A 21658-nucleotide genomic window follows, 5' to 3' on the forward strand; every position below is an offset into this window, starting at 1 on the left:
AAAATCGTGGGCTCTCAAATTCAACTGCCTCTGGGTGTTTATCTCACCTCTGTTGTGCTTGTTGACAACATTGTGTAATATTTATTTAGCACTCTACGGGTGCTTCTCACATATGTTCTCAAATCTTTAAACTGCAAGAGCAAAGACAACTGCAAGACATTTAATTCTTTTTCCTCTTTCACTGGAATCTGTCCACCCTTCCATATTTGAAAATATACATTTTATTTCAATAAAATGTGGGAGCAAAATCACAAATTGTAAAGACAATTGTGGACTCTACTCCATCTTTAAAGTGAAATAGCCTTTGGTACAATCATAACTTGTTGATGAGTACTGCAGTTTTGAGACACATGTAATAACATGTAGAAGATTTTACTATTTTGGCCCAAAGCATGGGCTAAGCATGTATAATCACACAACAACATTACTTGTTACAGAGGTGTATAACTTGAAATTAACATCCAACGGTTAGGCCACGTCAGTGTAGACAGAAAGGGTGGGGGACCAGGATTTTTAATCAATGATTACATGAAAACCTGATGAGTTTTCTTACCCAAATGAGCAATGGCAGACTTGGGAAATGCAAGATCAGAGAGATGAGACCTCGCTGATTTCAGAATAATCTGGCCTGTACAGTTAGCTAGGAATTAGTGATCTACAAACTTGCCTATTACCTTGAATCTAACTTAAAGACACTGCAATAATTTACACCTCACATCAATAATTCTTAATACTACCTGTGTACCTGGGGTATAAAAACCTTTATTTTAATTAATTTCACCTCCACATGTGGATTAAAATTTCAGTAAGGAAAGGTGGGAGGGAAAAGAAGATCCACATATATCTATGTACTAAAACCCACTTTAATGTAAGTAGTGGGTTGAAATTCATTAGTTTGGGGCCATTCTGAAACATTTGCTTTGATCTTCCTTACAAAAGGGACTTTATTGGGAGTATTTCAATTAGTACTGCCTATTAAAAATTTAAGCACACTTAAAGTATTCCTGATGGATAAGTAAATGCTGAATATGCCGATTGGATGCTCATATGTAAGCACACGTATAAAGGAAGTGGGGGGGGGGGAATGGAGGCGTTTGTTGCCACTCTTTGGGGAACTTTACCAAAGATGATTAATCAACAAAGATTTCTAGTGGGGCTTTATTGTTCAAGAATAATTAATCATTGCTGCCTTCTTGCATAATGGCGATCGGTAAAGATTAATCATATTAATACTGATAAAGGAATATCATCAAGTTAGGCTGTATTATTTGCATAATAAGATGCAAACATCCCAAACTTGCATTTTCAAGAACCTGTAAAATCAAGGCAGAAGAGTGCACCGTAAACTATTTGGGGGCACAGACCTCAAATCACGTCAGATCCTATCCCCCATACAATGTATTTTATTGAGACAAACAGCACACATTCCTTTGCTGCAGAGCTATTTTTTTCAGCCACTCTCTGGTTCAAAAATCTGTATAATCCTAGCTCTGTTGATCAGCTATCTTTCTTCAGAAAAAACAACAACATTAATTCATTAGGGTTTGGAGGCAGTGGGGCAGTGGGTATCACTTTGATAATATAGCAATTACTATAGTACTGTAGCAAAAAGACAATAATTTAGAGACAATCATAATATTTGCATAAGCTTCTTCACCCCTGCAAGGGACTCTTAATGTGATTTTTTTATGCTTTTTCTCCCCACTGGGCCATTTTTAGTTTGCATGAAACTTGAATAAATCAATACATACAAATTAAGATTTACCCCCGCCCCATCTTTGGACATGCAGTAATCCTGCCTAAAGCAAAGCATCTCATTTATTGGGTTAATTTCAACCTTCTTCCAACACACAGTGCTGCAAGATATGTGGCATGCAATTTTTAAGAGTCTTACTGTAGATTACATAAAAAAGCACTGTTGCAGGCATCAGAGGATGCCTGAGTTACCGCATATAAACAGATCTGTTTTTTTTGTTTTTAATATTGGCACTGTTGTCCAATTTGGCTACTCTTCTAACATGGAGGCATAAAGAAAACAGATTTCTACTGCCATTGAGTTAGGTGAGTTGCTACTACCCAATCCCTTTGAGATTATGCAGACAAGGAGTACCACAACAGGAGCAGAACGAGTGTAGGTCCACGGAAACCACTGATTTACTCCTGGCGGCTTTCAAACTGTGCTACTCATCCTCCCTGTGTGTTCTCTATCAAAATATATTTTGTCCTCGGCTTTTTAAAAAATCTGTTAAGTGACTCACAACCACTATAAAAAGAATAGTTATTAGATTAAAATATTGGTATCTAGAAACATTTAACACATTAGCCACCTGCAAAAAAAGAAAAAGAAAAAAGAAAAAAGAATGTTAAGGCCAATTTAGCTGCACCATGTTTTTAAATTCTTTCTGAAATGGAAGTTTTGTTTCAGGAGCAAGTTCTAGAGAATAGGGCCATTACCCAAAAGGCCATGCTTCTGACACCCACTGAGGAGCTGGGATTCAAAGTAGGACTAGCTATGCCAATTTCAGTGGGCAGGCTCACAGAAATGAGTGTATGTCCAATTGTCAGTACTTCAAATACTACACAAATCATTTACTTATGCTACTACGATAGAGGTCCTGTAGTCCTGAGTCTCCTCAAGAGACCAACAAAAATACACACAGAACTTGTATTCATTGAAACTATGACACAGTCGAAACAAAGTAGCTCGATAGATCCCCACCAGGAAAAAAACCACCGAACACCCTTTTAGGGAATGACATCATTTGATCCAGAATGACATCAGACGTACCAGGGGCACAATCAAAAACATTTGATATTTCCCAGTTCAAAAAGGGCTAATCAACATGCAAACATTCAGAACAGATAAAGAGGAAAAAAATGAGCTTAACTTTTATTAGTTAGTCCATGTCTAAGGAATATTCACATTCCTGTTTAATAGGATGGCAACTACTAAGTAAAAGGCAAAAACAGTACAATGGGAATAAATACTACAAAGGATAGCTTAATCCGGAATTCATACTCTTCTCCTCTGGTGCATGCTTGTATTTAGGATTCCTTAGATTCAAGATAGCTGCACCTTTGCTATACTATAAACCAGGCAGGCACCAACTTTGTATTCCTTTTGGCGCCTCCTGAAAATGACATTATTCTAGGAAGCCTTTCCTTAATGACCAGCCACAGTTCACTATATATTCTGCTTCTTTTAAAATCTATTTTAAAGTGTTTTATTCTGTTTTTATTTTATTTTAACTTGTTCACCGCTCCAAAATTTTCAATGGGGAACGGTATATAAATATTGTAAATAAATAAATAATAAATAAATAATATTTCTCTATCTCCTCCACAACTGCAACGTATGCAGCAGCTCCTTTGCCATGCATGATTCAGAAGATGGTAAGTAATCTTTAAGGTTGCCAACAATTCTGGCGGAGTAAGATTGGCCTAAAGGTCAAAAGAAAAATTCTATATCGAACGAGGAAGCTGATAGTTAACTTTTTCCACAGCTGCTTCCCGCAATTTAAAACAAAAGAATAAAATACCTAGCACTATCAAACAAGAACAGGGTATAGAATCGAATCTGTTATGGAAGAGAAGAGCCTTTCAGCCCTAGTAACACAAATCTACATTCCAAGAGGAGAGCGGCTTTCTATTCCATTCTCTTAGTAAAGCACTGTACCTTGTGATGGAGGGCAGCTTGCAGAGGCAGCAGCAGCAGCAGAGCTGAAGTCAGCAAACCCCCCAAAGGGGTCAGTGGATCCACCTAAATCCACAGCAATCAAAAGACGTGTTATTGGGAATGAGTGCAGCCACACCCACCTCTGTAACAGCTCACACGGATTTTCAAAGAGGGGTCAGAACTATGAATCAATTTCACATTTCAATCACTTGTATGTGGGGAGGGAGGATATACAATCACTTCTATGTTGAGAGCCAGCATGGTGTAGCGGCTAGAGTTTTAGACTGAGTCGTGAGTTCCCACTCGGGAGTTCTAGTTCCCACTCGGCCATGGAAGCCCACTGGATGACTTTGGGCCAGTTGCAGACTCTCAGCCCAACCTACCTCACAGGGTTGTTGCTGTGAGTATAAAATGGAGAGGAAGAAGATTAGGTACGCCTCCTTGGAGGAAAAAAGATGGGATATAAACGTAATAAATAAATAAATAAATAAATAAATTCAAAATATACACTTTTGGGAATGGGTGCAATCTACCAAGTGCTGCTGTATGACCTCTTGCCATAGCAAGGCTTGGTGGACTGTCTGTTAAGGTCTTATCTGCCTGAGATGATTCTAAGGCCTCTGTGTGAATTTGAGCCACGTGTAACATGCAGCCAACTCGAACTGTGTGCACTCAAGTTATTTGGGAACCAGTGGTAGTGCAAGAGGGCTAACAATGATCTCCATCATTTTGTTGGGCTACGGGGGGAGCCCATGGAAAACCTGCAAAATGTACAACAGCAATTTGCCTGCACTGGCACAGACTGCTTCTTGAGAGACCAGTCTGTGGGGAGTTTCTGTCCCTGGACTTTTGAACAACTGCACTCTTCTGTTATGCACAGCCATATAATAGAGCACCACGGATGATCACGAGAATTAAAGACTGATCCAGAAGGGTGGTAAGACAATCCAGAGTGAACACAGAAAGAGAAGAGAAGCAAAGAGAGCAGACACAGCTAGGGGTCATGCGACACATACATGGTCCATGTATACCCTCCCCTCCCCGTTTTGCACATAACTGAACCCAGTCAAATCGAATTATTCCCACCATGTACAGTTCAGTTATAACTTATCATTTGCACACCAACAATTCAAAGCAAATGATCTTATGTCACACTTCATAGGTGCAGCAATAATTTATAAAGACCGCAGAGAACACAAACCAGGTAAATGACCACTGTAGGCTTGGCAAAAATATCACAAGAAGTAAAGATGAAAGCAATTCTAAACTCAGGGACTAGATATAACACAGTGCAACTAGTTTTTTTATTGGAGGAATGCTGCCTACAATGATTTTTTTAAAGTCTTACATGTTAAATCTTGTATGGCTTAAAGCATGAATGCCTTGCCCAAAATTTCAGATTTCAGATTTCAAGACATAAAGCCTGCACCAGTGTTCACTTTTTAAAAAATAGGTTTGCTTCCTGTCTAGAACAAGAACATTAAAATCCCAGTTGTAAGCTATTAATTATTTACTTCAAATTACAGAATTTTAACCATTCTTCACTACAGTGTATTTTATACATCAAAATAGAAAAGCTTGATCATCCATATAGGACATCATTCTGACATCACAATATATCAAGTTAAAGGGCCGGCCACTTTAGATGTAAGAGAATATCTTACACAAAGACCATCTCTTTGCAGGCAAAAAGTCTGCACACCTCCTTTGGCTGGAAGGCCAAACCAGATGTGATGGCTACCATGGCATTGAGGGTCTGAGCAGGACTGGGACCATGGGACACAAGGAGTGTTTTTCTTAGAAACGGAAATCTCATGGTTCTGACAACCTCCCCCCACACCCCAGCAAGCTGATATTCGCCCTGGGAGAGAAGCCCCCTTTAAATTTTGAAAACTGTGTATGTTCACTGGCTTTTGCAAAGTGCCTGTTTTTCTGCTTGTTTCTGCTCAGTTGATGTCTCTTTAATAAAGGGCGTTGGAGTCGTGCATTGTAGTAACCAGTCACTCTCTTCCCCTGAAAGTACTAAAAGAGAGTTGGCCTTAGCTATTACAGTTTGTCCTTAAAAGATTTCACCTCCCAGCAGTCACACCCTTTCAAGGAGTAGCAGCAGCTCAATTATTCTGCTTTTAGTGTTTGCGTACATTATATGGGTTACATCACAGCTGCTTAGCCTGCAGTGCTTAGAAACTAGCCAGGTGGGACTGTAACATCTGTGTTGCACTCAAACACCACCAGGGACAGCTTCCAACATCTGGTGCCATTTCTGAATTGTCTTATCGCTGCAAGACATTCTGCTCCATCTGCTGCTCTCAACTCAGTTAATTAAACTAGAACCATCTCCTTTTTAATAAATGGCTAGCAGTAATAAAACGAACAATTCCCTTTCCGCTACACATGTACTTGTATTTCTTTTTAATACTATTTTATTTTAGTCAATATGAGGGGAGCATGCTTGGTTTTCAGACTGGAGCATCGATCTTTAGAATGCACATGGACATATGAAGAATGTGGTAGCCAGGTTTTTCCCGATCCTTATAGAAGGTGAGTTGTTTTGTAGTGCTTATACAAAATGAAAGACAGATTGGACATTTCCCGGTATAGATCTTAAATAATTATGGGAAGTTGTGATGGAGATTTCTGAACAGCTAAGTATCACCTCATTTATCAAAACAGCTTAAGGATGTTCAATACATTTGGCTAATTAACCAGAAGACAAACAAACAGGAGTATTCTTTATAGAATACTAGCTGATATACCTGCCGTTGCTTGGGCCCTCTAAAGTAGTAGACTGGTGCTTGGCCTGTGAGTTAACTTTTAACTGAATTATATTTCTTTTTTTCCCTCTTTCACCCTCACAACAACCCTGCAAGGTAGGCTGATGCTATGCCTGTGGGGTAACTTTAAAACAAATTAAATTTGTTTGTTTTCTCTCTCTCTCTCTTTCACCCCCAACACATGGCCTTGAAGCCACCACCATGATTTTCCTTGTCCCCAAAGAAAACTCCTGGCATGCCTTTCATAGTGGTGGCTGACTTGCCCAATGGGAGTCCTGCCACTGAGACTCATGGGAAGTGAAGTCTGGGCAAGCCAGACCATAGTGGACTGTGCAATTGGTGCCTGTAGATAAGCCGTGAGGGAGCCTGCCTGGCGGCTGACTAATAGTTAACTTGGTTGTTGCCATTGGCAACAAGCCCTGAGCTGCGCCCTCCTTCACCCCTCTCCTAATGGTGCCTAGCAGCCGAGGCAGCCGGCCCCAGGCGCTCGCTCTCCCTTTAGGCCCAGGAGGACGCATCACTACCAGATTGTGAACACTGAAGGCATGCTGGGAGTTGTAGGCATAAGCCTAAGTCCATGAATAACGTGTTAATCATTGAACATCATCTGAGGTATGGTGAGAGACAACTGGAGAGGGGGCCTTCTTAGTTGTGGCACCCTGCTTATGGATTTCTTTTTCTCAGCCAGGCTGGCCTAGTGACTGCATTAATGGCTTTCCAGTGCCAAGTGAATATTTTATTTTATCTCAAGGCCTTTTAACTTGATGAGATTTTTTTATGCTGCTCTTTCCCCCTATTATAACTAAACCACAACATTCCAAGACAGGTGCAGGAATCACTGAATAAAGTTTGTGATTTTTATGCAAAAGCCTGACCCTATCATTGAAACAGAAGAGTGAATGGAAGAAAGACTGATAACTGAGGCTAGAATGGAATGGTGGGGGCAGGGTTAGTTGGCTTACTAACCCTGCTGTATTTAAAATCAACCACTCTACATGCCAGCACTAAACTTCTCAGCATGCCTTTTGCAGCCCTCAGGTGCCTGCATTCTCTGAGAGGTGCTTCCCTCCTCTCGTTGCTGATGCTGCTCACCAATAGAACATCGAGGAGTAGCATCGCCAAGGAAGGGAGGTAAGTGGCTGTCAGTGGACATGCCAAGTCCTGCTGGGACTGCCTCAGCATGCGCTTCTTGTCCACCTGTTGCTACAGCAGGAGCCTGTACTTAAGGGCCAGGCCGGGCACTTGCTCCCTTCTTTGGGCCTGTTTCTGGGCATGCACAGAGTGCCTCCCCTCCCTCCCTCCGTCCCTCCCTTCCTCTTAAGGGCGAATGCAGCATGAACATTTTCCCCCAGATTCTGAGAAAACAGCAATATCAGGATGGAGTGCATTGATCATGATGAGAGTTCGGCCTCTCAAAATCATGGTTGTATCTAGTTATGATTTTAAAACCATGGACAGTGGGTGGGAGGAGGCACCGTGAATGGACACAGCCCATTTATGTGGGTTGTTTCCTTTTATGTGGAATTGGGTTGACTACTTGAGGCCGACCTTAAGAGTCTGGGTTGTGCACTCACAATGGCTGCCAAAGGCCAGTAAGTCTGGCCTCCTGCCCAAGGCATGCTGGGAGTTTTAGGTGTAAACCTAGGTTTTTATTAAATTCTTTTAAAATACTTTTTAAAAAATCTTTAAACTCCCAAATTTGTGTTTTTAGATTTTTCTGGTACATTCTACAGCCAGACATATCACCGTGTCAAATTTCAAGTTACTAACTCATCTGGAAGTGGGTAAACATTTCTGGACATACATCACACACATATACTTTCTGCTTTATAGGTAGAGATTACATAGCATGTGCACACACAGATATGAGTAAATACTACAGCAGTCAGGTAACTAGAAGTTTCAAATAACTATGGTCTTAAATGTGTATTCAGCAGTGCTGACTTAGACAACATCGGTAAATAAAACCTAGTAACCAATTTAAATGTAATAATGGTATAACAAATCATTAAGCTAGTTAAAAATCAAGGTGAAATCATTGGGGGCCAGCTACATTTTCCATAAGTCTACAGCAAGTGGGAGATGCACATATATTCTATGAAGAGGCACAAGGCCTACATTAATTTACCTCTGTATGTAAGTTGCAATATCAAACTGCTTCCTCAAACACAATGTTTTCTATTAAGGATGAGCAACAATATTAGTGAGTGAAATGGAATATTGTTCACTTTTGGCTCTTTTGGTTCGGTGTCACAGAGGCATCCAACAACGGGTTACATCTCCCCACTACCTAGGAAAGGCAGGGATCAGATGAACAAGGGGTCTTTTGGCATTAGCTGAGAACTAATGGAATCAGTGATGCTGCCTTGGGGGAGGGAGTCTTGCAACTGTCCTGTTTGCATGGCAATAAATAGTGGGGTCTGGAAACTCATTTGCTGATTCCTCAGAAGAGTGAGCTTGTGTGTGTGTGTGTAGATCTGGGAGGATTTTCTCCTCTTCCTTTTATCCGGCGCATGATGCTGCTCTTTGCAACTGACAAGGAGGGGACAGGGAGGACTCTCTTCTACTCCATATGCAGCTGGAGTTGTGTTGCTACACTAAAAAGTTAATCAGCAAGCTGAGAAATGACTGCCTGTATAATTTTAGCAACCAATGTATCCTCCAAAGCAGAGGTGGGCAGCATGGGTTCAGGAGTTTTGCTTGCAAGTAAACTGGAGAAAAGGTGCTCCTGTGGAGCAATTAGCACAGAGCAATTTAGCACCTGGTTGGGCTAGTGTAGGAGGTCTGTATCACTAATGGTAAGTGGATGCGCCTGAGAGCACACGAGGAATATCCCAGTGTTGCTTAGAGCCCCAGATGGCCAATGTGATCCCTGCTATACTCAGAAAATAGTGTCCGATTCCGCTAAGAAAATGACTGCTAATTAAGGTCATTTTCCAGGGTCCAAGTTCCATCAATCACCTGACTTGGACTTCTGTGGCCCCAACATGGCAGTTGAGGGTTGGTATGTGATGGTCCACTTGAGGAGAATATCTCTGGTGACTGTGCCTCTGTGGTGGCTAGTCTGGTTGGGTTGCCAAGTCTTCATGGTGGCAGTGGCTGGTATGGTAGGCTTGAGAAAGGTCCCGATGGTTGCTGAGGCCAGCATAAGTGGGTGCCTTCTCAACTATGGGCTTCTCCTGCATTCTCATGGTCTCTGAACCACGAATCCTTAAGACCTTAGAAATTGCTGTTGAGACTCGCATTCCTATATGACTTGGTCATGTGATCCCTGCCTTTCCTTAACCCATTGCTGGATGCCTCCTCATGCCAAACTGGGAAGTAAAAGTAATGTTTCAAACATAGCACATAGTGGTTTGTGGATTATAGCCTTAATTCTTGGAAATTCTGCTCTTTTAATGGGATTTCTTAAACTCATTATTTAGCTCAACATCTTTCAAAGGGAGACCTAAACAATTTTCTAACAACCTTTGCATTACTCCTAATCTGTTATTTACAACCAGCTAAAAAGATGAAATAATTCATAATAATAATAGCAGGGCTCTACAACCTTTTTGGACCTGTGGGCCCATTTGGCATTTTGAAAAAGTGCCCTGAGCACTTGGACAGCTGTTGAGGGGGGAGGGGGGCTGTTTGAGTTGCCGATCACAAAAGTATTAGGAGTGCCGCCTTATCTGTGTGCGTGTGCATGAATGCACGCCCTATGTGTGTGCTACCCTCTCTCTGGCTTCTCTTATCCCTTCCTCTCTGGCTATTCTTTTTTTTCTTTCCTTGTCTCCCCCAGGCTCTTTTCTCTCTCTCCCTGGTTCCCATCCACCCCTTCCCCCGCCAACCCAGTTATTCTTTCTCCCTTTCCCTTGTCTTTCTGGTCTTTCTTTCCCTCCTTCTTTCCTCCCTCCCTCCCTCTCCATATCTCCCCCCACTTCTCTCTGTTTCCTCTCAACTCCCACTTTCTCTGGCTCTTCCTTCTACTTACTCTTTCTTTCTCTTCCGATCCCCATGCAACTGGAGCAATTTCTTCATTCATTTACATGGGGTAAGAAAAAGCCCCCCTGCTGAAAATTGGCTGTGGGGGGTCCCGCCCCATGAAGGACGCTGTTGTTCCAAGTGTCCTTAGTGGGGGGTGGACTTCATCTTTTGGTAGGTTTTCCCCCCCCCTCACCATAGGGTTGAATAGGGAGCAAAAAAGCCCCATGCCAAAAAATGGCGGCGGCGGGGGGGGGGGGAGTTCACCACTCACCAAGGACATTGTTGCCCGAAGGGACCTTGGTGAGGGTGCCTATGAAGAATCGCTCCACAGGCTTATACAGGGAACCAAAACAGCTTGGTGGGAACCTCAGCCTGGTCTTGCAGAGGCACAGTGATGTCCAGAGGTGCCACATTGGAGACCCCTAATAATAACACTAATAACATTAACTGGAATAAAAAGCCCTATCCTTTGGTACACCTACTGTTTAAGCAATGATTCTAAGGGCTCAAAATTTATCTTTTTAGCTGTCATAATAACGATGTAGTCTGCCTAATCTGGAACACTGCTCAAAGTGTCTCTTTCCTTCTTTGGGGTGGGGGGAAGGATGCTTCCCATTCTCTAGATATGCTTGGCAAACACCTCCACAGATTCTTAAAAGGACACTCTTTTCCTGAAATGCTCTTTCTCAAAAGATACTTAAGTCTGTGATTTTACCTCTGTGCCTGATACAAGTTATGGAGCCATCCCCTGTGCAGCAAGTAGCCCACTGGTCAGGAAAAGTGACCTGCTTATGAAGGACAGTGCTAATCTTCACAACATCATCAGCTAGCCTCGAGGACTCCCAAGTGAGAGCTGTCGTTATAAATTAACTCCTTCCATCTGCCTCCTTAGGGCAGCAAAGACATTATTTGTGGTGGCCAGCTGGTAACATGTCTCATCTCTAGGACATCTCCTAAATGCTGATGTGGAAAGATGGGGTGAACTTAATTTCTACATAGCAGGGAACGTAGAATAATGGACCTTAGTCGAACTGCACACACGGAAAAAGGATTCTTGGCAGCAGGAGCACATCTTGGATGAAAGACAACAGCAACAGCCTGTAAGATTAGGGTTAGCCCTAATACAGAATAGAAGGAATAGTTGAATTTCTCATCTAGGCTGAGACAGAAAAAATCCACTTGCCCTGTCAGCAAAAGAAGGGCTATCAAGTTATGGGCTATGGTTTGGGACTGGGACCCAGAGGGCTCCATACACATTTGGATAGTGTCTGCTTGGGAGGGGCTACACTGAATCCTATCCCAGAGATCCCTTGACCTTCAAGAACCACTTCTCAAGAAAGCCCAAGGGGCTGCAAGTGGGAAAGACCCCATTGTGTATGTCCCTTAGGATTCCCAATCTGTTTAAGATACCACATTCAGTTCAGGAATGAGAAGAGAAAGGGGAATACCAACATTTTTGAGAATAGATGGTCTGTTGTAGATATTGTTTATTTGGAAACATATATTTCAGGTTCTATAAGAACTCCTCTCTCTCCATTTATTAGTCAGCTAGCACCGAATATATCGATATGCATGTTCTTGGCAATATTATATGGAAGAACTGCGCATTCTCTGACCAGCAACACACCATTTACCTGTTTTCTGAGAAGATGGATAGTAATATAAATAGAGCATAACTGGAAGTGAGCTCAAACAGCTGCATGCATTACAAGTCTAGTGTATTTGAATGAAGGTGCCCTTCAGATAAAACCCACAGCCACATGAGTGCCATTCTGAAATGGCCCCAGATGCATAGGATCCACTTAAAGAAAAGTGGTTCCCAGAAGTCTGTGGGAATGTCTAAAGGGTCCCCATTGTATGTGGAAGTGTCTTGCTTCTTTCCCTTTACATCTCCAACAGACATCTGCAAGGATGGCTCTGTGCCTAGCCAATTGGCAGTAGTCCAGTGAACCCTTGAAACTAGTGGAATCCCTCCAGTTTCTGAAGGATTCTATTGGATGAAGCCCATAGTAGCAGAGAGATATTGACCATATATGTAATGGTACACCCTATAAGCACCTTTACTTTTTACTCATATATATGTATAATTGCTAAAATTGATGTTATTTTATTATTGTATTCAGTATTTCATGTATACTGCCCAGGAACCCAGGTTTGGATCAAGGCACACTTGAAAACGTAAATATATATAAACACACACACTTCTTTTGAAATGCACACATATTACAACATAAATAGAAAATGTATACCAAAACAGATACGATCCTGAGACTATTTTTCTATGTACTACAAAATTAACAATGTTTGTCAACTTTGTGTCATGAACAGGTTTTAAAGAGAATTATGAAAGAAGTGGTAAAGAAAGAAAAACAAACAGAAGCAGTATGATTTTAAATAGATTGAGATTAAGAACATAAAGATCTCAACACCCAGCCTGCATTAACGCACACCCACTTTTAAGAAAGGAGGATTAAACACGCGCAGGATTGGACTGACTTAACAACAGAAGAGAAGTTTGTCCATGCCCTATGGGAGGCAGAAGTAATTTTTGGAATAAAAGAACAATCTGCTGGAGGATGGCCCCACTGTTTTAAAAAAATACAGAACTCTTGCTTGTTAGAAAAGTTGTGGGTGAATGCTATGGCCAACACTAATAGGTCCTTAAAGATCAGGACCGTCAGGGATACTGTGTTAAGAGGCCTGAACAGTGGGAAAGCTCATGCAAAATCATGTACTCAATGAACTGCAAGAGGTGAGATCAACACAGAAATTAACAAAAGGCTATTTCAAATGGAGGATGATAAATGGAAAATTTCCCAGCTGCCCACTCTGCTGGTTATATGTTACTTTTATGCTGAATCTTCTGAAGAAAACTTTCTTCAAGTGGAGGCATTGTTTCTATTTCAGTCATATTAGCTCTTAATCACTTTATTTGTTCAAAGGAGATGTGGATTACACAACCACAACTACCAAAGTCCAGACATGGGGTATCTGGTTGATAACTCTACAATCATACCAGTAGAATAGCAAAGATATATGCAGAACCCGTTTAATATTTCATGCTATTGACACATAATCTTTATGCTGTTGGGATAAGGCTCTTTATTTTTGTTAAATTGATGAAGCCTACACTCCAGTATGGAAATCAATCTTGATTCTATTGTGGCCACCATTTCAGTTAGTAGCCTACAGTGTAGTAAATGAATTGAATATCAGTTTTAAAATAAACAAGACACGTCATATTTCTGCTACTAGCCTGAGGTCACCCAGGAGTCACTGGACAGACAATGACAATAAAAAGCAGTGAGTTCACTTTTGCTGTATACATTAGATGTGACTTGTGGATGGAAGTCACCCACTTTCACCAAAGCCTGCCCCCCCGCTCAATGTGTGTAATATGAGAAATGTTGAAACCTGACTGGTTTACATGGTTTTAGAATTAATTATAAGTAATACTGCATTCCAGTCTCTGCAGTTGCTGACAGACTGACTTAGCTGTAAATCTTTCTAAGGTGTTATGGTTATTATTAATCTATATAATATGGTCATTTGCATACGGTTCTTTGAATATATGTACAGCTCTACATTGAAGTGACTCATGCTATCTCCCTTAGCTTCTTAACACACATACCTTCATTTTTCCAGTACTAAAAAGTACAGGCTTGCACGTACACCAATTGCTAAAACTAAACAAAACAGAAATGCAGTTTACCTGTTGGGACCGGCTGATCAGCACCATCGAACAAAAGGTCAACCAGGTCACTGGATGATCTGCTGCCAGGCACCTAAGGACAAACACAATTGAACAGTTTTACGGAAATATGGTTATGAATCGGCGTGAAGCAGCTAACAGTCCTAACACAAAGTTTTGTGAAAACATTTCTGTGGGGACAGTTTATGACGAAGCAATCTGGAAAACTTGAATAAGGGTACATGCCGTCAAATGCAGATTCATCCAACCAGGACATTGACAGCCTGCATTCAACATCAGTTTATATTAAGAGCATTCAAAAATAGAAGAATGTAACGGGAGAGATTATTTTCACGGTCTAGCTCCTTCCTATCTCTCCTCTCTCATCTCACACTATTGCCCCGCTCGTGCTCTTCGCTCCTCTGATGCCATGTTTCTCGCCTGCCCAAGGGCCTCTACTTCCCTTGCTCGGCTCCGTCCATTTTCTTCTGCTGCCCCTTACGCCTGGAACGCTCTTCCAGAACATTTGAGAACTACAAGTTCAATCGCAGCTTTTAGAGCTCAACTAAAAACTTTTCTTTTTCCTAAAGCTTTTAAAACTTGATGTTATGCAGACTTTATACTGTTAGTTTTACCCTACCCTGTGCCTGCTTACCCTACCCTGTTTGCATTCTCTTCCCCTCCTTATTGTTTTACTATGATTTTATTAGATTGTAAGCCTATGCGGCAGAGTCTTGCTATTTACTGTTTTACTCTGTACAGCACCATGTACATTGATGGTGCTATATAAATAAATAATAATAATAATAATAATAATAATAATAATAATAATAATGTAGCTTAATAATGGGATCCCAATAAAACTGTTGCTCCCAATCAGACAAGGGGCAGGAGCCAACTTGACACCAGCACTAACGTTAATTATGTTGTGCCAGCACAAGCGTCCTCTAGTGTAATGCCAAACAGTATTTGCCAGCTATTGTTTCCAGGTTTCCCTGCAAAACATGTAATGCCAGCAAATACTTTTGTTGTTGAACTAGAGTTCATTTACATCAGTGCAACGTAACTGACGTTTGTGCTAGTGCTGAATTAGATACTACCCACGGTGCATGCAGACATGCAGAAAGGAAAAGACTAAAAAAAAAGAGAGAGGGGGGAATATAGAACTATTAAAGATACCAGAAACACTGAAATGAAATGTAATTGATTGTTTAACATATGAGCCAGCATTAGTTTTATCAACATACCTTAAAATTTATACTATAAGCAGGCCAGAGTTTATGAGTTAGATATACAATTTATCAATATAGCTTTTTAGGGGCTTCAGAAGTTTTCAACTTTAGGTTATTACTGCCATTCCTGTATTATTCCAATTAAAATGTAGGGCTGATGTACTGTTATGGTCAAGAACACTGAGAATTTCCATAGCTGATTTGAACTCAGCATCCCAAACTGGAACACAATGAATTGGAAATACCTGGTTTAATTCTAGCAGTATTTAGCCCCAAGGAAGTAGGGTTAGAACTGTATCCCAGCCCAAGCAGCCCCATCTACAGCACTGGGATTAATCAAATAAATTGGTACATACCAAAGATGGCATATTTCAGAGTCTGCTCATTTGATAAAATTAGAGCACAATCCTATGCATTTTTAGACAGAAAGAAGTCCTACAACTTCCAGCCTCCCTCCAGCTAATCATGCTGGCTGGGCATCTTGGGAATTGCAGGACTATTTTCTGTCTAAATATGCATAGGATTGCATCCTTAAAACACGCACAAAAAGCTCGATCCTAGAATACTAAAACTGAAGATTTAAGCCATCTTATCTATCAATAAATTGAGGTACTGTTATTTTCTTTTCTTGCCACAAGGAAGAAAATGTATTTACCGGTGTGGTCCATTTATTAAACTCACTTCATAAAGCCATGGTGTCCTTTATTACCATGTATGACTAAATTCTAGGTTTCTGTATATATTCATAAAGGGGGACAATATTTGGGAAGTTGCTTTTCCTGGAGCACAGTGTCATTTTTAATATTCTATGAACCTTGGCACAAAGTCAAGTGCATCTATGATAAACTGCCTAAACACCTGAGGGGTTTCTAGAAAACCTGCTTATTACAACATTATTAAGCAGACAAATGGCTCACTTTTATTTGCTTTTAAGAAGTTCACTCCAGTATACTTGTTGTAGATGGGAAAGATCACTGGAACCCCCACCCCCACACCAAAAAATAAAATAAAATAAATCTCCAAGATAACACGGGGAGGAGCAAGGCACCTCATCAGACTTACGACTGCAACCCTGTGCACACTTGCCTGAAAGTAAGCTGCATTGAAGATTGTGCAACTTACTTCTGAGTAAACATACATAGGACTGCGCCCTTAATGTAACACTGATTTTAAGAAAGCCTTGACGCACTGGAAAACAAGATTTGTTCCATCCATTTAACAGAATGTATAATCTCACATTGGAGCAGAATCTGACATGAGGTCCCCAACTTAAATGTGACTCTGGGAGAGACAGAACATAGCCATGCAACACTGCACACACCTAACATCTCTTTTAACCTGGGCCCTCAGGCAATGCTTGCCTGCCCAGGCTACAGAGCTGAGGCATAAAGACTGACAAGGTGATCTGGTTTAAAACAAGACATTGGATGGGCGCAAGACCACGTGGGTAAATTCTTCTTGCTTGCCCGGAGCAACAAATAAATTTATCAGCAGATCCAGAATTAATTTTTCAAAAAATATTAAATACTAGAGATAATTGTAAGAAAACAGAGTGGATAATGTGTTTTTAGGACAGGGCATCTTAAGAAAACTTCGCAATACAAATTAAATTGTGGTACAAGTTCAATACCCTTCATGAATTTGGCTTACAGACTAATGGGCAGCAAATCTTCCGCAAATCAACCTCTTTTCTTTTTTGGACCAGATTTCTGGCTCAGATTCTATCACAAACTCCTTCACACAGCATAGATTGTGAAATACTACAGTGTGTGTGTTGTGCATGTGCATGTTAGGACCTGAAAAATATTTAGCTAAATTATTCAAAGTTCTACTACTGACATAGACTGTAGTAGAACTTTGAGGACATGGAAGTAATCTGGAGGTGCCCTTGTATAGGGTTTTTCTGGGATTCCAGTGCTAACAGCTTGCATGCTTATTTGTATAAACCATTTGTACTTTCATGGCTGAAAAATAAAAATAGCAACTGACACAAATTAAGCAGGACTTTCATTACTGGAACAGATATTTTAGCATAACTGCAGGTTCTCAAGCTGAGTTCTTTTCCTTTGAAAGATGAAATGCTCCCTAATACGAGTTCCTTGGGCGTGGCTAGATGACTGTTTATCCCGGGGATTGCCCCAGGATCATTCCTGTGTGTCCACATGACGCACAGGGGATTCCGGGGGCAGGGAGGGATGATCCTTCCCTTGCCCTGGGATAATGGGCACCACTTTCGTCCTGGGTTTTCCTGCGGTCTGAGTATGATACCGAGACCGCGTGACATGTGGGCACCCGTCTTGGCTTCATCCTGGCTCCTTGCGAGTAACTACGAGGAGCTGGGAGCCGGGTACGGGGCTCCTCAGGGGGTGGGGTGGGGAGGGTGGTGTTTTTTTTTTTTAAAAAAAAACCCTCACTGTTTGCGCTGGAGCGTTCATCTTGAATAAAATTTTAAAAAAACAAAATGGCGGGTGCAACATCCTCCATCCTCCTGGGGATGTCGTGCGCTGCATGTAGACTGGGATGAGGATCTTGCGATCAGCATATCACAACATCCTCCCTCCTCCAGGCCCTGGTCTAGCCATGGCCATAGTTTTTATTGGGTCATCTTTAATTTAGGTATCTTAAAGTACATTGGATGCCTATATTTAATTGCAGATAACTGAGATATAAAGGATCTGCTTGTTGGTGATCTAAGTGCTATCATATGGTTTCCTCTCAAATTATGGCGGATTTCAGGTGGCTGAATAGATCCAAATAAGCCTTCTTTAAATTTAGGGGATAATTAAATTTCTGCCATCAACCTGTAGCCTTAATCACTTTAAGTTTCAGAACATGAAGTCTCAGTGGCTGTTTTTACCATGGGGCTAAATTTCAGTTGGGCTGACTCAAATGGTTAAATAGTTCTAGCAGGAAAATCTTTCCTCATTTTTTGCTGGCTGACTTCGTAAATGGTTTGCCCTTTACCACAACTTATACCTGCCAGAAAAGTAATACACATCCTCTTTTCTCCTGACTATACGGGGGGAAGGAAGCAGTACAGAAGTAAAAGATGTTTTCACAAAAGTGTCCTGACCTAAATAGTATAGATAAAAGTTTCAAGTATTTTAGCTTCCCTAAGACAGACATTTGAATTGAAAAGACAATACAAGACAGAGCTAATACTGTCACAGGGATTTAAATTTGGAAATTCCGGACTTACTATTTTTTTTTAATGAAAACAGCTTATATTAGGAAGAATGATTATTTGAACGTATATCTGTGCCTTCTGTTGCCTTCCTACCTTTGCTGTAGACTGTGGAGTGTAAGCTGCAGCATTCTCATCTGGACTTCCTTTATCCCCTGTATAATGTGCAGCTGCTCCCAGGTCAATGGTTTTAGAAGGATTTGCTGTGCGTTTGTGCCTGGTGGTGGTGGTCTCTGTGGCTTGGGTAATATGGATGTGTTTTGTGGTTACAGTCTCCTCTTCATCTTTGAATTCACCTTTTGGCGATTTACCTCTTCTTGATTTCTTTTCCTCGTCACTATCACTGTGAAAATGAAAAACAAAAACAATTATTGTACAGACAAAGATGGAAGAGTCAGTGTTAAAATGTTTTTGGGATCATCACTTTCTAAAATAGAAGCCAGATCTCATTGTTTGGGCACAATGAAAGGTTTGGACATTGTGATCAGCTATTGCTTCCTGGTTAGTTTTACCCAGTTGTGTGATGGGGGGGAAGTAATGCTGGAATGAAAGGGGTTGGGTGCCCAACATGCAGCTTGTTCTCAGTAAGCCAAGATAAGCCCCAAATCCTGGCTTTTCATTACGTGCAAATGGAGCCATCATTGAATAACAAAAACACACTGTATACTCAAACGGGAATTCACTGTGGAAGGTATCTATGTTTCAATAGTGGAATAGATCACTAAGCCACCACTTTAAAAAAAACCTGTCTTGTTGTCAGCATGGTGGTAACACAAACCGTAGTACGCTCTGTGGGGTAGCCTTTGTTTTCTGCTAACAATGGTGTGGGTTTTGCCTATTATTATTATTATTATTTAGTTATGCCTCCCACTGCATCTCTGTATATTATCTACATGCCATCAAAGGCCGTTTAATTCATTAAGATCAGTGAACATAAATACGCAGCACTTCACTTTGTGTTCCAACAGAGATTACAGATGCAAAGTAATGAGGGGGCCTAAGAGCACAAACCAAGTGTAAAGGAAGTACATCTGCAAAGCACTGCTGCAGAGCAATCTCCCTTTTCTTTTAAAAGGGCTTGTGCAGAAACTCAAGCCCCATTGAAATGGTGTAGCAACCCATGTTTGGGTGCATCGCTGACATGCCAAGTAATATAGATGGCCAGATGCCTAGATCATGACTTCCTTGATTCACTCATATTCCGCCTTTAATTTCAGAAAGCATTTTCAATGCAGTTTACAAAGTTGTATTAAAACTAATCATCGCCAACAACAAGCCATCAAAATATACCCAGTAAAACATAAAAATGTAACAGTTGAAGATTAAAGTGAAAAACTATAGCTAGCCTGAAGACCCCTGAAATGACCGTTCATTTTACTGTACCAAGGATCATTTCCCATCATCACAAAGATGATTTCTAACCAGACAGCTGTGGCAATGGAAATTCTTGGGTGGATATGCAGTCATCCAAGCCACTCTGGCTTTAGATTATTCAAAGAATGTCAGCTAGATTTAAGACTATAGCAGGGTGTTGACTTGTCTGCCAGCAGTTTGAGGCAGGGGTACCATGGCTGAGCACAAGTAAACACTGCTGTTAATTATTTGCCATTTCCACAGTAATAAATGTTGCATTAGATAGACCTTCTGTAAGAAGGGGAAAAGTGAGCACACGTGTAAAAATATATATCCTAGCGTTCAGAAGTATTGTTCTATTTTGCAGAAGCAAGACTCACAGGAGGAAGTTATGAAATAATTTAAAAGCAAGACACATGTAGACCTCTGGCAGCCCACGGTTTACAGCAAGGGGTGGGGAACTAGTGATCTTCCAGATGCTGTTGGATTACAACTCCCATCATCCCTGAACACTGACCATGCTGACTGGGACTGATGGGAGTTAGAGCCCAGCAACTGGACGAACACAGGCACCCCATCCTGCTTTAAAGGAACAGTAGCTCCTAAAGACAGCCTACTTCCATTAATGAGAGGCATGGTTAGAAAATACCCAACCTTGTTGGCAAATAGATTTTCATTTAACTAGTTTTGTTGAGTTTAAAGAGGAGAGTTTCTGCACTGCTTTGAATGCTTTTGACATGTTTGACTATTATTATTTTTTTAAAAAAATGTTTATAATAGTGGAATATTACAGATAAATGTTTCCTTCATATTTTACAAGGTAGGGAATAAATTCTGGAATACTGGCAAAATCAGAGGAAATCTTCCTGGACAAACTTGGAACAAACTTTAAATCAGGAGTGGGCAGGAAATAGACTGTAATCTAGTTACTGGTGGACCACTGGGCTGTTTCAAGTAGACTAGTTTGTGCCTGTTGCTTACTAGCATTCTAGTAACGAAAGCTAAGACTAGCTCCGTTTCTGCAAAGGACTTCACATGATATGCCAACATTCTCTCAATGTGCATGGGATTTGGTCAGGATTACATTGGCCCACTATGCGGCGCACACCACTGCTCTGCCCCACCCCACCTGGCATATGTACTGTAACCAATACATGTGGAGCTTAATTCATGCAGGGCCTGTCCACTGTTCAATACATTCCGATTTTGTGGCACAGTCCTCATCAAATCCTATGCCCAATGAGGAAATATTTGCATTGAGTTTGTATTACGTAGCCTCAAAAGGAGGATTTTTGTGAACCATTTAAATATATAAGGAGGAACTTTGTCACAATCACAAAAATGGTGATAGTACTGCTGCTGAAAAGATCAGAATCAACAAAATATTACAGTCAAAGTTAGAAACCTCGAACCTAGGATCAATCCTGGCAGATCTACATATCAAGGACATCTGGGGCATGCCGCTCTTTCAGCACCCACTTTTGGGTTACAGCTATTTTTCTTTCATGATCTGAGGTGGTACTTTCATAGAGGAGAGGCTAACCTGAATGAAGCAGCTTTTACTGAGCCAGAGTCTATGTGTACAATGTGGCTAGTATCAGTCAGGAACTGATGCAAGCGCAGCTGCTCCCTCTAGTGTGACAGTCTGTCAAGGCCCAGGAGGATAGAACTTGGCACGATGAAGAGGATTCAGGCTTATAGGGCACAGTAAAAGCACAAGACATGCTCACTCATGGAATCCAGTAAAAAAGAGGACTACATCAATAGACCTTAAACCAC

At 41.1% G+C, this 21658-nt stretch overlaps 1 protein-coding gene across 2 annotated transcripts in view; it reads right to left on the reverse strand.

The window, feature by feature from the left end:
- Nucleotides 1–21658, reverse strand: part of CLINT1 (clathrin interactor 1) — an 84188-nt gene that overhangs the window by 4880 nt on the left and 57650 nt on the right. Inside the window, exons 7-9 of one of the 2 annotated variants that reach the window (XM_063120926.1) lie at nucleotides 18623–18869; nucleotides 14132–14204; nucleotides 3677–3760 (exon numbers count right to left, since the gene is read on the reverse strand). In XM_063120926.1, the coding sequence (XP_062976996.1) occupies nucleotides 3677–3760; nucleotides 14132–14204; nucleotides 18623–18869 (404 nt within the window). The remainder of the gene's footprint in view (nucleotides 1–3676; nucleotides 3761–14131; nucleotides 14205–18622; nucleotides 18870–21658) is intronic. The other variant, XM_063120927.1, reaches the window with a different exon arrangement.

This window comes from Elgaria multicarinata, chromosome 3 (genome assembly GCF_023053635.1).
Source record: "Elgaria multicarinata webbii isolate HBS135686 ecotype San Diego chromosome 3, rElgMul1.1.pri, whole genome shotgun sequence".
Taxonomy (NCBI): Eukaryota; Metazoa; Chordata; class Lepidosauria; order Squamata; family Anguidae; genus Elgaria; species Elgaria multicarinata.